Source organism: Pagrus pagrus (assembly GCF_965226575.1).
Source record: "Pagrus pagrus genome assembly, chromosome: 14".
NCBI lineage: Eukaryota > Metazoa > Chordata > Actinopteri > Spariformes > Sparidae > Pagrus > Pagrus pagrus.
Genome location: NC_140198.1, coordinates 30,027,147 through 30,044,817, shown reverse-complemented (window position 1 = coordinate 30,044,817; position 17,671 = coordinate 30,027,147). Strand labels below are relative to the sequence as shown.

The following is a 17,671-nucleotide window of genomic DNA, read 5'->3' as shown; positions in this document are numbered from 1 at the left end:
CTCAGACAAAGTCCACCTCTCCTTGTCCTGCTGTAGTCCTGCACTTTGTTGGCTTAGAACACAGTCTGCCTGTTGAATGCAGCAGCTAGATCAGGGATGTGGTGGAGACACGTCTGTCAAGATGTGGGCGCAACAGTCTCTTATTTCCTGTTGCTTAGTCCCCTTTGTCCATTTAATTTCTTGCAACTGGACATTAACCAGGAGCATGCCAAAACTTTGCTGGATTAGCATGACTCTTCCTCTCCTCTCTAGCGGGGTCCAAATGGGTCAGGTTGGATGTTTGAAAGATGCCGTGGGCAGTGATTGTCTCTAAGTTTGCTGCTCTTAATCCAAAACCTGTGCTTTCTTCTCCAGTGCTGATGAATGTATTCCCGTCATAGACAATACGTGTTTCAGCAATAAAGCTAATAAAATAACAGTTAAAAAATGAAAATGTTAAGCTCCACCTATATAAAACAAAATCGGGGGAGGGAAACTAACAGTTGTATCTCAGAAGAAGTTTGGAAGGAATACTGTGAATTTCAGTAGAGGATATCGAGCTCAATTGCATGGAGGGTGTTTGGCTGGAAGAGTGTTTGTAGATTTTTTAGTACACCTGCTCAGAAATCTCATCAGTCAGGCAGCTCCAGCTGCTGGAGGAATTGTGACTCCCAGGAAGCCAACCACTATCACTTATTTTGGGCCTGTCCAAAAGTAAATGCCTTTTGAAGTAAGAGCCATTCAGAATTAGTCACTATATTTGGGACAAAAATTAAGTTTAAGTGGGATGAACTCCTCTTTGGTCTTTTATGTTCAACGTCTACAAATATTATAACAAAGCACTTATTTGGAATCCTGAGTATTGCTGCTAGAAAAGCAATTACAAGGAAATAGCTCCAGTCAGATGCCCCATCTATAGAGAACTAGTACGATATTATTTATGAAATCTTCGTAAAGGAAAGAATTACCTTTTCAATGAGGCTCCAGGAACACCAATTCGAGGAAATTTGGAAAAAGTGGAAAATGTATCTTTTCCCAAAACACACTTCTTTTGTTTAAAAGAAAAAAAGAAATAAAGAAAATGTTTATTCATCTCTTTACAGCTTGTCTATATTTTATTCATTTTCTCAAACCCAAGACACCCCATGTTCTGTCTGTTTTGATTTTGTGTTAAAAAACTGTAAAAAAAAATTTAAAAAAAATGGTTCACTGTATGAAAGGACATATCTAAAGATGAATATGGAATTGTTGTAAAGATGTGAAACCAAATAAAGGAAACTTTTTTTTTTTAATTAAAATGTTGCAAAATTACTGATCTGTGCTCCTTCAATCTAGCCTAAGCTATGGACTTAAAAACAAGAATTATAAATTGTAAAAAAACATTTTTTTTTCGAAATAGTTCAAGGTTAAAGGAAGCAAAAAGTACATATATAACTTTTAAAAGAAAGAAAAAAATTACGAAGCTTAAACGCCATTAATCATCCTGGTATCCCTGAGTGGCAGCAAGAAAGTCATTATTACATTTTGCATGTTATGTGAAGGTTTCTTTGTAGCAGCTAGTGGAGGAGGACATCACAAAAAAAGATCTTTTTGGGTTTGGCTTCTCAGTCAATGGACAAGGTTTTACTTTTACTTGCGATTTTCTATTTGGCTCTACCATGTCACAAAGAACTGTGACCATACTGAATGCCAACAAACTGTGGTATCTTTGCATACAAACCTGTAATTCTTTGTTTTTATAGGATCCCTATAACATGGAATTTGAGTTTCCACACAAAACAACAAAAATAAATACTTAAAGAATCTGTATGGTGTGGTGTAATTTAAAATTTAGTCTTGGTTTAGACTATCTTCTGTCATTGTAAGTGAACATACCATATCTCTCCACCTCTCTAGTCTTCGCCAGGCATGTCCAGAAAGCAGGACAAGCCTCTCCCAGCCCCACCTCCTCCCCAGAGGGACCCACCTCCACCACCTCCCCCTGATCGTCCTCCTCCCATACCCCCAGAATCCCGCCAGTCTTGGCTCCCAAGTTCCTCTTCCTTGTCCTTTTCCATCTCCTCTTCTACCGGTGCGCTGTCAGACTCCCAGATAAACCCTGAGACATGGTGTTCCAAAGACAGCAACTTTCCAGGTGCCCACAAGACTGGATCAGAAATCCCAATCCAGCTTGGGCCCACCAACCCCTCTCACCTGAATGGAAGGCCACTCAGCTGTCCATCTGGAGGACTTGTGAGATTTCATCACAGAATGGAGGGGGCTGGGAAATCAGAAAGCTCCAAGGTAAGGGTCAGATGTTAGTTGAAAATATTTAAGATGATAAGTTGAGATAAGTATGGAAAAGCCTATTTCTTTGGTCTAAAGCAGGGGTGGGGAACCTTTTTCCTATCGAGGGCCATTTAAATTTTCATACCATTCCTCAGGGGCCATGATTTTTTTTTTTATAAGGTAAGCAGCTCACAACATATTTTTATGGCCTTTTTAACTTAATTGCAATAACATAAATATCATGACCATTAATTAATGTTTTAGCCAATTTGATCAATCTCAGTGTATCTTATTGTTTTAATCCAATTAATTTTTTAATAATCTGTTCCTGTTTTATATTCACTGATGTTTAGTAGTTTAAGCAGTAGATAACTATAATGTACCTCAAATCATGAAATTAAAAAAATTCAGCTCTCTAAAATGTCATATATCAGCCCTAAAAACCCTTCGAAAATGACAGGTCTGAGTTATATTCCCCCTGAATTCAGTCTGCTATTGAAAGAAAACTCCCTGTTTCCACTGAACAACTTCACCTCAGATTGATAGTAGCCTAGACAACCTAATAATGTACCTCAAATCATTTCAGAGCATTCTGAGGTGAAATTAAAAAAAATCAGCAACCTAAAATCTCATATCAACTTTAAATCACTCGAAAATGATAGATCTGAGTTGTCTCATATAAGGCTATTACTAAATTAGCTACTGACCACGAAGCTAGCCTGTGTCACGTTGTCCTGGTCCGCTCGCGGTTCGGATCAAACTGCGTCGGAGAGCGGCAACTTTATCCACCGCTCTTGTCCTTTCAGGTCATCCAGTTTAGCATGTTTCACGCTGTAATGACGCTCAAGGTTTGCCTTTTTCATTAAGGCCAGCGCGTCCCCACACACCAGGCACACGGGCTAGCCTCTCACTTCCACAAAGAAGAATTCATGAGTCCATTTGTCCTGGAAAGAGCGACACTCCGCATCAACTTCTCTTTTTTAGTAGCCATGTTCCGTCTCCTCACGTTGTTGTCACCTGTCAATCACTGAGGACACGACGCGATGACAGTTACGCTGATGTTGTGTTCAATGACCTTGCTCATGGCCCGGAAAGACAGACACCAGACCCGGGGGCATTTAATTGCACATTTGAAATAATTTTTACTTAATTGTTTGTGGGTACACTTATGGATTGCCTCGCGGGCCGGACCAAACAGTCTCGCGGGCCGTATACGGCCCGGAGGCCGGAGGTTCCCCGCCCCTGGTCTAAAGAAAATAAAATAAATAGATTATCATGAAATTTTGGACAGACTTTCGTGGCTCTGAGAGGATGAATCCTAATGGCTGTAGTGATCCTCTGCCTTTTCCTTGTGGCTTTAAATGAAATGTCTCAACAGTAGCTGGATGGGTTGCCATGAAATTTAGTTTGGACATTTGGATTAATAGGAATCACTTTGGTAATCTTCTGACTTTTCATATAGTACCGGGTCTGTTGGGGCATTACGCAGCATTTTGAGGGAGTTTAGGTTAAATTTGGCTGTCAATAATAACATACAGCCAATAACCAAATAATAAGATCTGACTTACAGTAGATCACCTTTGGAGCACCACCCTTGAAGAAGGGAAAAGATGGTACCTTTTATGAGACTGAATTATTGAATTGTCCAACAGCAACAAAGGCGCGACGACGTCTGTGTGTAAGGAGAAGCCAGCAGCATGGGACATGGCTGTGACTATCTGATGGTGTTCACAGTCTGACAACTAAACAGATCCTTCACTCATGAAATAAATGAGAAATTTTGCACACTTCAACCCACAAAACAATGTTCTAAGACCAAACAACGGTAATGTGGTAGCAGGTAGTGTCTTTGGCAACTTATATGAGGAAAAAAATACTGAATTCATACGTGGAACAGTCGCTGACATCCTGTCTGTCCTACCGACTCTTCGTCACACTTTCGCCTGAAAAACTGAGCATCCATATGATTATAAACAGTGGGCAGACATTATGATGTCACCTCCTTTGGTTCCGCAACAGGGGCGGAGTGGGGCACCAAAATCCACTGGGAAAATTCTGACTGCACTGCTTGACTTGACCTGCAGTCGGTTCATTGGATAAACGCATTTCCCATTCCCAGGAGGCCGGCCAACCAGAACAACTCCCGATCGTCCCGATTGCCACTCCGCCCCTGTTCCGCAACACTGACATGCTGTATTAAATGACACACTGGAGCAGCATTATACCAGTGCTTCTTGGTTCATTGTGAACAAACAAAGGCGGTGTAAAGGTGAGCCTTCGTTGTGAAAATGGCTATAGACTGGTGTCGAAATCTCCTTTACTTTGTCATGTAAAAGCCTAGTGTGAAGTGCTCATGCTTAAGCACACTCATACTAAGCCAGTCACTTGCTAGCTCCATTCACACCGCCCTTTCAGTGTGGTATTATGTAATTTAGAGAGAAAAACGTAACTTTGACACTTTCCATGATGCATGGTGGGTCAGGATCTCAATCACAACACATTATAACAGCATCCATATGATTGTAAACAGTCAGCAGATACATGTTTAGATTAACAGGAGGACACCGGGGGAAACAGGTTGGAAAAACTACACAGATGTCAACGTCATGATCTTAACCGCCACGCCTCTTTTGGATCTGCAGCGTAGGCGTACTGTATAAATTGACACAAGGGTGTGGCTTTACGCCGAAGCTGCTTGTTTCAGTGTGAACAAACAAAGGCGGAGAAATGCAAGGCTTCACTGCGGCGATAATGCGGAGTCCCTATGTGAAAAGGGCTACTGTTTGATCATCAGAAAGGGCTGATATTCATGAAGTGGATGTGGATTTGCATACTTGTTGTCTTCCATACAGAGCAACTTTCATTTCAAAGGTGCACTGTGCATATGGCATGTAGACTAGAAACTAGTAACCTTTAGTAACTAGAGTTACTAAAGGTCTAATTTGGCACAGGATTTTCAGAATTGTCTAATGATATGGCTTTACAAAAACACAATATTCCTATTATTGATATTATCATTATGAGGAGTAGTAGAAGTAGTAACAGAACAGAAGTACAACAGAAGTATCAGTAGCATTATTAGTGTGATATGATACAATACTATACAATACCATACAGTACCATACAATATGATATGATATGCCTTTATTGTTGCTTACACTGAAATTAATTTTGCATCCTCAGGCAGCTCCGCTGTGGCATTATCAGCAATAGCAATAGCAGCAGTTGTAGGCGTAGTAGCAGTAGTAGCAGCAGCAGTAGTAGTAGTAGTAGCAGCAGTTGTAGAAGTTGTAGTAGAAGCAGTAGAAGTAGTATCCCCAGCACTAGTAGCAGCAGTAGCAGTATGATGGATAAAGCTACAGCAGTCCTACAGGACTGTTTTGAGTGCACAGGCAGGCATATGTTCACAGATTCTGCCAATCAGAATAACAACATCAGTCTGGAAGAATGTTCATCTTCAGTGACATTATATATCAGCAAATGAGTTGATGACGTGGTTATCATAAAGATAGTAAGATCATTCCCAACCAGAAGGCCTGGATTAATGATGAGGTGAGGGTTCTATCCAGAGCCAAAAGAGCTGCCTTTTGGTCCATTGACAAGGAAGCATACATCACCGCCAGTACAAGACTGAAAGACTCGCCCGCAGATTCCACTGGATACGGTACAACTACGGTACGGCTGCGTTACAGCTCCGGTACGATTGTGCTCCGCCGTCCTCGTCCGGCAACCCCCACCAGTTGCGTTTTGAGTCCGCCACGGCGCAGCTCCGCCGATCAGCTGGAGAAAGAAACTGAGGAATTCCCGCGATAATTACATTATCACACACGACCGCAGTTATATGTATGTGTTATAAACACAACAACACGAAGTGTTCCCGACCGACGGATTAGAAGAAGAGCTCGTATTTGTCTCTTTTTTGAGGTTTCTGTGTTTGTATCAACATGGAGTGTTTTATTTTGAAAATCAACCAGATGTCTTGTTGTTGTTTCGTGTCTGACTTCCTGTCTGCTCTGTGCTAAATTCGGCTGAATTGCTGCGTTGTGTTGCGGCGTCCGCCAGAATAGAAGTCCTGCGTATCTGATCCGCAGGGCTGTGGACTGCCGGAGCTGGCACGCAGCAGACATGCAGCGCAGCGGACCTGGTGGAAGATAACACATAGACTAAAGTGCTACGGATCAGCTCCGCCGCCGTGGCGGAGCCGTAACGCAGCCGTACCGTATCCAGTGGAATCTGCGGGTAAGGAGGGACCTCAACACCAACAGCACTAAAGCTATGCAACAGGTGATTCACAATGTCACAGGCTATAAAAAAAAACTTGGGGGACTTCCGGTGACGTCATTAAAGGAATTGCAGCATAGAAATAGAAAATACAAAAACAGTGACAACTATAGCTACCAGGCGTTTTTTTAATGCCATAAAGAGTAGTCCTACAGAATTAGTTCATCTGCGAGACAAAAGGTCTCCAACAGACAAGACACTTTGAAAAAAAAGACAATAAACAGCAGAGACCATCTAGCCCAGCAAATGTTAGCTTAAACACAGCTAGCAACGAGTGTCAGTCAGACCAGCGTGAGACAAAACAACATGAGAATGTTCCAGGTCCCAGAGGGAAATGAAGGAGGAGTCATGGCGGGATTTGTGAAAGATCTATTACATAAGGTACTCAAATTACCACCAGAAATAGACATGAAGACCGTAAAGGCGCACTGTTCACTTTTGGCTAGGACCCAACAGCCCCAATCAATCATAGTAAGATTCTTGGATGCAGCAGTAAAAGATGTGTTCATATGGCAAGCATGGAGTCAGGGACAGGTCTTCTTTCAAGACAAGTGGATCTTCTTTGACCAGGACTACAAAAGAAGCAGGCCAAAGTCCACAAAGTCATCAACCAGCTTAAAAAGAAGGAAATACAGGCGAAATGCCTGTATCCAGCACAGCTGAAACTCAAACTGAACACAGGAGAGAAGACCTTTGCCACACTAATGAGCCCTGTAAAGCTGCTGAAGGAGCTGGGGGTCGAGGTGCGCTGTGGAGAATTGAAGAAGAGTTAAAGGAAGGATGGAGGAGCAGCATAAAGAGGATGAAGGATATGTTGTTACCAGCATCAGATCTTAAGGCCTTTCTGCAAGAGGAATATTCATTTCCAAATACCATGGCAGCTTAAAAGCCCAATGTGACTGAAATAGCTGTAAGAGCTGACAAATAAACAGTGGAGATGCATGCTGTTGCTTTACATATGTAAATAGTTTTGTATAAGTTGTTGTCATAAGTCATACGTGCTATAATGTCCTGATGGATGCCGTATCAGTGGATGACACTCACTTAGACCTTTTTTACATACTAGTGTAATATTGGTCCTACTTGCACTATGTGTGCTTGCCATGAGAGGGGTTGCCATGGTTATGTTATGGTGATTGGTACAATTGCAGGACTAACAATAACTATTCTAAATGTGTATGCACCAAATGAAGAATGCCCATATTTCTTTTAAAAGATTGCAGCTCTAGTGACAGATAAGGGAGAGGGATTATACTCATGGGGGGGACTCCAACTGTGTATTAAACAACAAAGTAGACACTACCTGTAATAATGAGACCTCAATCTAAAATGTCCAAAAATTGGCATTATGAAAGAGTTGGGTTTAGTTAGTCTGGCGACATTTTCACCCAAGCACTGGAGACTTCACACCTATGTCCCAAGTACATGGGAACTACTCAAGGCTAGATTACTTTTTTATATAAAAAAAAGACATGTATCTAATAAAGGGGAGCACAATTTAACAATTTCGGATCACAGTACTGTCACTATGAAAATTAATCTAGGGTCAGACAATCATCTTATATACTGGAGGCTCAATGTCACTCCTAACAGACACCAATATATAACAAGAAGTACAAACAACTCTATCTGAATACTTTGCGCTAAATGGTAACGGTATTGTTTGTCCTTCAGTTTAATGGGATGCAGGAAAGGCCACGATACAGGGTAAAATTATCTCCATAGGATCTAGACTAAAGAAACAAAGGCTTGTGAAACAACGCGAATTAGAAGCAGAAATAAAAAGGTTAGAGAGGGAATATAAACAATATAGAAAAGAGGAGGCACTTAAAAAGTTTAAGGAAGTTGAAATTGGACAAGGCTTTAACATACAAAGCAGATGGAGCCCTCAGGTTCATTGAAAGAAAATAATGAAATGGAAAATAAAGCTAGTGCTAGGCTGTTGGCTTTTCACCTGCGGAAAACCCAATCCAGCCGCATTGTCGCTAAAATTAGATACCCCGAAACTAACCAAATTAAGATTCTCTAAGGTAACCTAAGGAAATATCAGATGCCTTCGTAAAATATTAATAACAGTTATATAAAGGTCAAGATCAGGAATCTAAGAAAGAACAATTTTGAGACCTCTCAAAATGACTAAAATGACAAATGATGAAGCAACTAAACTGGTAGAGCCCATCAGAGAAGACAAAATTAAAGAAACTTTTGCTAAATTAAAAAACAACAAATCACTGGGAATAAATGGGTTTGCAGGAGAACATTACAAAGTCTTTGTGAATGATATTTCCCTTTATATTATGTAGAGTATATGATAATGTTTAAAATTCAGGAGACTCCCCCCAAATCGTCGTCGGAAGCTATCATCTCTGTCCTACATAAGGAGGAAAAGGACCCCCTACAGTGTACTAGTTATCACCCCATAAGTCTTTTATGTATAGACTACATACATAATAATACAAAATTATAATACAAAATTACATAAAGAAATTAATAAAATCTGTTCAGACAGGATTTATTTCAGGCCTTCAAGGAACAAATAATGTAAGGAGAGCTTTAAATTTGCCAACAACCTTCAGTTCTTCTCAGCCTAGATACAGAGAAGGCATTCGATAGAGTTGATTGGTCATTTCTTGAACAAACACTACCAGATTTGATTTGACCCTTGATTTAATGGTTACTGTTCTGAATTTTTTAAGGTGGAGAAGGGTGTGAGGCATGGTGACTCATTGTCACATCCTTTTCATGCTTAGTATTGAACCCTTAGCAGAGGCTATACACCAAAATATACAGAGCCAAGAAATAGCAGATGAAGGAAGGTCAATTCATAAGACAGCTCTTTTCATGGATGATATTTTTCTTTTTATAAAACACCCACTTACTTCTATTCCAGCACTTATGCAATGCTTACATAAATATGGGGAGATCTCAGGATACAAAATTGATCAAAACAAATCAGAGGTTATGATGACATCAGGGAACTGGCCTACGCAATTAAATGAAGATGTCTCCTTCCGTTGGTCCAGACAGGGATTTAGATACCTAGGAGTTATACTCACACCCCACCCCACACAATTATTCGATGCAAATTATGATAAACTAGTTAAACAAATGAAGAGTGCCATGACATGTTGGGATTCTCTTTTTTTTCAATCCCTACCTATTAGAGTTCCAATCTCCATCTTCAGCGTGTTGAATAAATTGATTTCTAAATATATCTGGCAGAATAAGAGACCCAGGATAAGACTTAAAACTCTTTCTCTGTCAAAAGATAAGGGAGGCCTGGGCTTGCCAAATTTTAAATGCTAGTTACAGTTAACTGCAATAGTGGCATGGATTAGAAAAGATGAAGAAACAGGTAAAAACCCAGATAAACCCAGATAACTATACAACTAAGGGTATGTCGTTATCAGTATTGCCAATGTTGTGCTCACATCACACGAGGCACCATTATGTAGTGCTTCATGCAACATTTATAGGGAGTTTTGGGTTCCATTTAGCTATCAATAATAATTCATGATTATCATGGACAATTATTAATTATGATTAATAATAAGATCCAATTTACATTAGATCACCTCGGGGCACCACCCTTGAAGAAGGGAAAAGATAGCCAACTCACCAAGTCAGTGTCAAAAAAGGGTACTAAACTGTTTGTAACTTTGATTAATAATTAACTTAATAACTACAACCAAAATTACCATAACAGCTAGTAATGGTTGAAGGATTTTGGAGTTCTTGACAGAGTAGGGGATGGCAACGGTCACTCTTATACAATATTAAATAGACAGCATGAAGGTTAAAAAGTATTTTATTTAATACAAAGATGAAAACACCCTAACTAACATGTACTATATACAGGTGTGTGTGTGTGTGTGTGTGTGTGTGTGTGTGTGTGTGTGTGTGTGTGTGTGTCTGGCGGAACAAAGAAACAGTGGTGGAGCTTGCATCATGTGCTCGCTGATATCACATGTTGGTGTGATATGCTCCAGGCTGAAGGAGTGTGTGTGTGTGACGTGATGCCAGGTTATAGAAGATGGTTAGTTGCATGCAAAGACCCTGAGTCTGTGTGAAGCATAATTCAACTGATGTCAAATTAGCCGTGTAGCAAAGCAAACTACCAATAACCTGACCTGAGATCACAATAACACCAAAACAGTGAATAAACACATAGATTGAACACATGTGCATTACATCAACCAGAGTTAAAAGTCCTGTGCTTAGCCATGCTTTGCTATCTAGGCCCAGTTCAACGTTACCAGTCTTTGAAGAAAAGGTGCTGGTGGTTCCTTTGCTGATGAGCCAAGCAGGAGAAGGTTGGGATTCCAATGTTGTACAATTCTGTTCTTGCTGTGCAAGATCTGACGAAAGACAGCAGATGGAGGAAACTGGTTGCTCCTTTGCAGGGATAGCAGCTCGGTGCTAACTTGCTTGGTGTTCCTCAGATTGTGGAGTAAGCTGGCAAGCTTTGCGTCGCAGCTGCTGGTAGTAAATGATCTGGAATACTAGCAGGACCTCATGTCGCTGCAGTAAGGAGAAGTTTTTTGGGCCTGCTGGAAATGTAGCTTGCAGCTCTCAGCAGCTGTAAGGCCCAGAAGAATCCAGGGGAAGAGAACTTGAGGGCAGGCAGCCCCGTGGGGAGAGAGGTGGTGAAGCACTTGGAGAAGAGAGAAGAGAGAGGAAGGACCTGGAGTTTTGACTATCTGGTCAGAGGGGGGTCTATCACCCTGACCAATAGTAGCTCAAAGCTGAATTTGCACCTAGGAGTGAAGACTGGGGAATTCTGGGGAACTGAGTTCACTTCAGAGCCCATTTTGAAATCCACAGTGAATGACTTCATCTGTGGGTCCCAACACCTTTTATTAACATTAAAGCAACGCTAGGTAGTTTTTCGACCTTAAAATAATCTTTCTAAACTCAGTTAAGTGGTAGAATAACGGTTAATAGAATGAACGGTGTCACCTCTGCTGCCTGAGGGGGGTCGCGCCAGCAGAAACCGCACTGCGTAACTTCTCAGAGCGGGTAGCTACATACCTGTCGTAAAGAAGTCTAGTGCGACCTGCTTTACGACGCGTTTATTCGTCGGTGGATTTAGCCAGCAGCTACTTGGATTTTTTGTAAACCAACGCCATGGCCAAGCCAGCTAAAAAAGCCAAGAAGGTATTGTCTGAGGAGGCGAAGAAAAGAAAAAGAGAAAGTGATAAAACATGAGCCGGACAGGGATAAATATTGAACCAGCTTACACTCGGTGGTGCGAGCTGAAAGAAGAGATGGCGACCTAGCCTTGATGCTACTGGATTTGTAAGTCATATATTACATATATACATATTTATTATCTTACCGACCTTTACTTTGAGTTGATTTGTTGTTATGTGGTGTTCATTGGGGCTCTATTTGTCCAGTTTATAACCTTAATAAAGCCGGGAGATAAGCTAATGCTGTCCATTTCGATAGCTTGCTCGTTTTCATGTAGTGACTCTAAACGATGACTAACTTACAAAAACACTATGAACGTCTTGTCTTGTAAAGTTGCAGATTCCTTAGTTCATGCAGATAATCAACATAATTGTTGAACAGTGTTGTCGGGAGGTAACGTCAGGCTATTGTTGTTATCGGTAACGTTAGCATGCTACTTAGCTACTGTTGTCGTACCGAGTTGGTTGTAGTTATTGCACCAAACACAACGTCAGCTTGCACGTTTTCATGTAGTGACTGTAAACGATGAGTAACTTACTAAAACACTATGAACGTCTTGTCTTGTAAAGTTGTGGATTCCTTAGTTCATGCAGATAATCAACGTAATTGTTGAACAGTGTGATCGGGAGGTAACGTTAGCATGCTACTTACTGTTGTCATACCGAGTTGGTTGTAGTTATTACGCCGAACACAACGTTAACTTGCGATTGTATTCAGTAACTCCCGAAAACATAGTTATATTTTCAGACGTTACTCAACACATTCACGCCCAAACGTCGTGTTTTGGAAGTAACTTAGTCGGTGCAATCACTACAACCAACTCGCAGCCTATATGCTAGCAAACTACCAACAGCTATCTCTGAATCTAGCTTGTTGTTGGCACTCGATTTCGTGATTCGCCGGCTCTGTCAACAAATTCACGTGTATTCATTTTCCCCAGGGATGCTCATACAGCGACAGTATTTACGACTCTAGAAACAGATAATTGCGCTTCTCAACCGGCCGGGGGTAGTAATTAGGGGTGTTCCGACAAGGGTACCTCACGATTTGATTTGATTTCGATTATGGGAACTTCAATTCGATTATTGGCCACGATTCTTCGATTATTGCAATTTTTAATGCTTTTTTCCATACAAGATTGATTTTGTCTTCATCTGTGGCTATATTTGTAAATAAATAGCCTATCAATTAACTCAGTTCCTCTAAAACTACACTCATAAAGTAAATAACAAGGTTTTTCGAACATTTGACTTGTATTTTTCAAAGACACAAAATATTTTATTTTATGACTATGTAAACATTTGCACTTTGACCTACTTAACTTTGACCAGGGAAAGCTCCACTTGCAGGAGAGCCCCCTCTATTGGTGGAAAACACTGAAAACAGTCAAGACCTGGATTTAATGAGGCGTAAACATGTGACGTGACGTGGTGTGAAGCACGAAGTTGGGCAGTGATCAGTGACAACAAAGTTGTCTTCAAAATAAGAGCTTTACATTGCACCCCATTGGATTGTAGAACTGGGTTCTTAGCGGGGGGCTTTTAATTTGAAAGTAGCGACCGTTCGTAGCTTGCCGCTACACAACAGCTGACAGTCAGCAGCTACTAGCTGTTTGGTTGTGTCCGCTAGCTGTCAGCTAGGGACCGAGGAAACGGTAGCATTCTCAGCGGCTTTCCAGTTGCTCATCTTGACATCCGCGGATGAAGTGATGAACTGACTGCTGTGATCAGCTGTTTCTGGTTTTAAAACTCCCGGCTGCGGGTCGCACAACAGTGCACGTTATCGACACCTCCGCCCATGTCCCGCAATTGCCGGCACATTGACGCCTCGGATTTAGATAGCAATGGAGGTGGCAGTAAGTGTACCCTCAGAGGCGTCAAATTGGCGGACCAAAACAGACCGCCAATTTGCTGCCTTCTGTCTAAATGCGCGGACCTAGCAAAGCATCAACGTTAATTAATCCATGCCGAATCGTCACATGACGCATCGCGATGCATCGCCACATCGATGTATTGCACCCACCTCTAGTAGTAATGAGTCCAAACTACCTAGTGTTGCTTTAAGTCTGTCAATAGAATTAAAATTGAAAACGAATGGACAAAACATACAATGAAAGTATGGACGGCAGTTGAAAAAATGCTCACGGGACTGGAGTCAATTTCAAGAGCTATGCCAGTTGTAGGTTAAACAGAATTTCCTCCTTCTACATGGGACAGTGGGTTAAGAAGTTGGGCTAACAGAGTTTTTAGCACAATTAACCAATTATTTGATATATATATTAGGGCCGGGACTCGATTAAAAAAATGTATCTAATTAATTAGAGGCTTTGTAATTAATTAATCGAAATTAATCGCATTTTTAATCGCATATAAATATTTGACCTGAGAACAGTGAGAAGCAATTTTTTTCATATGGGTTTTAGTATACCATTGAATAATGACTGAATACATAAGCTTAAGCAACAAAACATTGGACCTTATCGATCGATTAACGATTACCTCATAAGATGCGATTTTCCTGAGAACCTAAATTTAAGGGGAAAATTTAAGCTGAACATTCCTTATACAGGACTCTACACTAGTTTGTTAGTTTATTTTTAGAGCACAGCACAATGAAAAATGTTTAAGTAACACATTATTTGGTAAATGGTCTTTCCTGCCACTGCACTATGATGATTACTGTATTTAACTACTTAAATCACAGTAGCATAAACTGATTTGTTGAACTCAGCCTGATGTAAACATTAATAAAACACAGGCAGCGCTATGTTTTCCCTGTGTGATGTGCACCGTGAGACAGTGACAGGTCTGTAGGCTACCTACGTCTTGACCACATGTCAGCTGTTCTCAGCTCCACTGCGACGAGCGCCTTTTAAACAGTAGCGACCGGCTAAACGACGGGAGGATACTGTAAACCGGCGCAGATCCGGTGTGTTTATCAAAGCTTGGTCGCACTGCTGAGGCACCGGGTCGGTTTGAGCTGCGTTCAGGCTACATTAAAACTTTATAGATCCATGGGCAGTGATCAGTGTCGGCGGCATTGTGCTCCAGTATAACTGGTACGCCTGAAACTCATCCAGTGAGTAACGTTCCGCGGTGCAAAAATAAGTGCGATTAAAATGCGTAAATTTTTTTAACGTGTTAATTTTTGTGTAATTAATTAATCTTAATTAACGCGTTAAAGTCCCGGCCCTAATATATATATATATATATATATATATATATATATATAGACATGGACTTAAGACCTCTGAGGGTGTCCTGTGGTGTCTGGCACCAGGGCGTTTTATAGTGGATCCTCTGGGTCCTGTGTTTCGGGGGGTGGGGCCTCCATGGATCAGACCTGCTCCAGCACGTCTTACAGATGCTCGATCAGATTGGGATCTGGGGAATTTGGAGGGCCAGTCAACACCTTGGGCCCTTTATTGTGTTCCTCGAGCTGTTCCTGAGCAGTGTTTGTGTGTGTCAGGGATGGATGAGATGGGTGGTGCGTGTCAAGTGGCATTCACATGAATGCCAGCACCCAAGGTTTCCCAGCAGAACATCGCATTTGTGCGTGCCAGTAACGGTAGAATAAACATAACAGTACACATTACGTAATCGACTAGCTACTTCTCTCACTGAGGCAGCTGCATGTCTCCAGATAAGACCGGAGCAAAATGAGTAACGTGAGTTAAGACGGGGAGGCACCGGCTTGGGGGGGGGGGGCGAGTAGGCGAGTAGTTGAAAACGCTCTAAAGGGGCTAAACTCAATTAATGACAATTTCCATGCTGCAAACCACTGACCTCAGCGTGGGTATAAAAAGGGGCAGAATACCAGGAGGTGTGGCAATTCTGTGGAATAAGAAACTGGACTCAGTGGTGAATGTCATTAGGCTTGGTGTGGACTGGTGTATTACCACACACTTGACACAGCTTGATAAGGAATTTGTAATTTTAGTTTAGTTTAGTTTAGTTTAGTTTTATTTCGAACATGTAAAAGAAATTAAAAAAAAGAAAAGTATTATCAAAAAATAAAAAGACATTCACAAGTCACAAGTTCTCAGTGCAAAATTTAAACTCGAAGAATACATCCATGCACACATACAGTACAGACCAAAAGTTTGGACACACCTTCTCATTCAAAGAGTTTTCTTTATTTTCATGACTATGAAAATTGTAGATTCACACTGAAGGCATCAAAACTATGAATTAACACGTGGAATTATATACTTAACAAAAAAGTGTGAAACAACTAAAAATATGTCTTATATTCTAGGTTCTTCAAAGTAGCCACCTTTTGCTTTGATTACTGCTTCGCACACTCTTGGCATTCTCTTGATGAGCTTCAAGAGGTAGTCACCTGAAATGGTCTTCCAACAGTCTTGAAGGAGTTCCCAGAGATGCTTAGCACTTGTTGGCCCTTTTGCCTTCACTCTGCGGTCCAGCTCACCCCAAACCATCTCGATTGGGTTCAGCTCCGGTGACTGTGGAGGCCAGGTCATCTGGCGCAGCACCCCATCACTCTCCTTCTTGGTCAAATAGCCCTTACACAGCCTAGAGGTGTGTTTGGGGTCATTGTCCTGTTGAAAAATAAATGATGGTCCAACTAAACGCAAACCGGATGGAATAGCATGCCGCTGCAAGATGCTGTGGTAGCCATGCTGGTTCAGTATGCCTTCAATTTTGAATAAATCCCCAACAGTGTCACCAGCAAAGCACCCCCACACCATCACACCTCCTCCTCCATGCTTCACGGTGGGAACCAGGCATGTAGAGTCCATCCGTTCACCTTTTCTGCGTCGCACAAAGACACGGTGGTTGGAACCAAAGATCTCAAATTTGGACTCATCAGACCAAAGCACAGATTTCCACTGGTCTAATGTCCATTCCTTGTGTTCTTTAGCCCAAACAAGTCTCTTCTGCTTGTTGCCTGTCCTTAGCAGTGGTTTCCTAGCAGCTATTCTACCATGAAGGCCTGATTCACACAGTCTCCTCTTAACAGTTGTTCTAGAGATGTGTCTGCTGCTAGAACTCTGTGTGGCATTGACCTGGTCTCTAATCTGAGCTGCTGTTAACCTGCGATTTCTGAGGCTGGTGACTTGGATGAACTTATCCTCCGCAGCAGAGGTGACTCTTGGTCTTCCTTTCCTGGGGCGGTCCTCATGTGAGCCAGTTTCTTTGTAGCGCTTGATGGTTTTTGCGACTGCACTTGGGGACACTTTCAAAGTTTTCCCAATTTTTCGGACTGACTGACCTTCATTTCTTAAAGTAATGATGGCCACTCGTTTTTCTTTACTTAGATGCTTTTTTCTTGCCATAATACAAATTCTAACAGTCTATTCAGTAGGACTATCAGCTGTGTATCCACCTGACTTCTGCACAACACAACTGATGGTCCCAACCCCATTTATAAGGCAAGAAATCCCACTTATTAAACCTGACAGGGCACACCTGTGAAGTGAAAACCATTTCAGGTGACTACCTCTTGAAGCTCATCAAGAGAATGCAGAGTGTGTGCAAAGCAGTAATCAGAGCAAAAGGTGGCTACTTTGAAGAAACTAGAATATAAGGCGTATTTTCAGTTGTTTTACACTTTTTTGTTAAGTACATATTTCCACATGTGTTAATTCATAGTTTTGATGCCTTCAGTGTGAATCTACAATGTCAATAGTCATGAAAAGAAAGGAAACTCATTGAATGAGAAGGTGTGTCCAAACTTTTGGTCTGTACTGTACGTACCCACATGCAACACACATATATGCAAGCATAAATACACACACATATACACGCCTACATACACACATGAAACAATGAACAGCCGGTGATATTTAAACACCTTCCTCACTCCTTTATTGTATAAAAATATTTTCCTTGTATTTTTTTTTAACTGTTTTATGGTTGTGCATTCTTTTAAGTCCACATTCATACTGTTCCATAGACTTACACCAGCAACAGAAACACAAAAACTT

The 17,671-nt window shown here is 41.3% G+C and overlaps 1 protein-coding gene across 4 annotated transcripts in view; it reads left to right on the top strand.

Annotated features, from left to right (window-relative positions):
• The window catches only part of cblb (Cbl proto-oncogene B, E3 ubiquitin protein ligase), a 204,297-nt gene that overhangs the window by 136,439 nt on the left and 50,187 nt on the right, over positions 1–17,671 (top strand). For all 4 annotated transcript variants that reach the window (XM_084374290.1, XM_084374292.1, XM_084374291.1 and 1 more), the window contains one exon: positions 1,876–2,262. In XM_084374290.1, the coding sequence (XP_084230416.1) occupies positions 1,876–2,262 (387 nt within the window). The remainder of the gene's footprint in view (positions 1–1,875; positions 2,263–17,671) is intronic.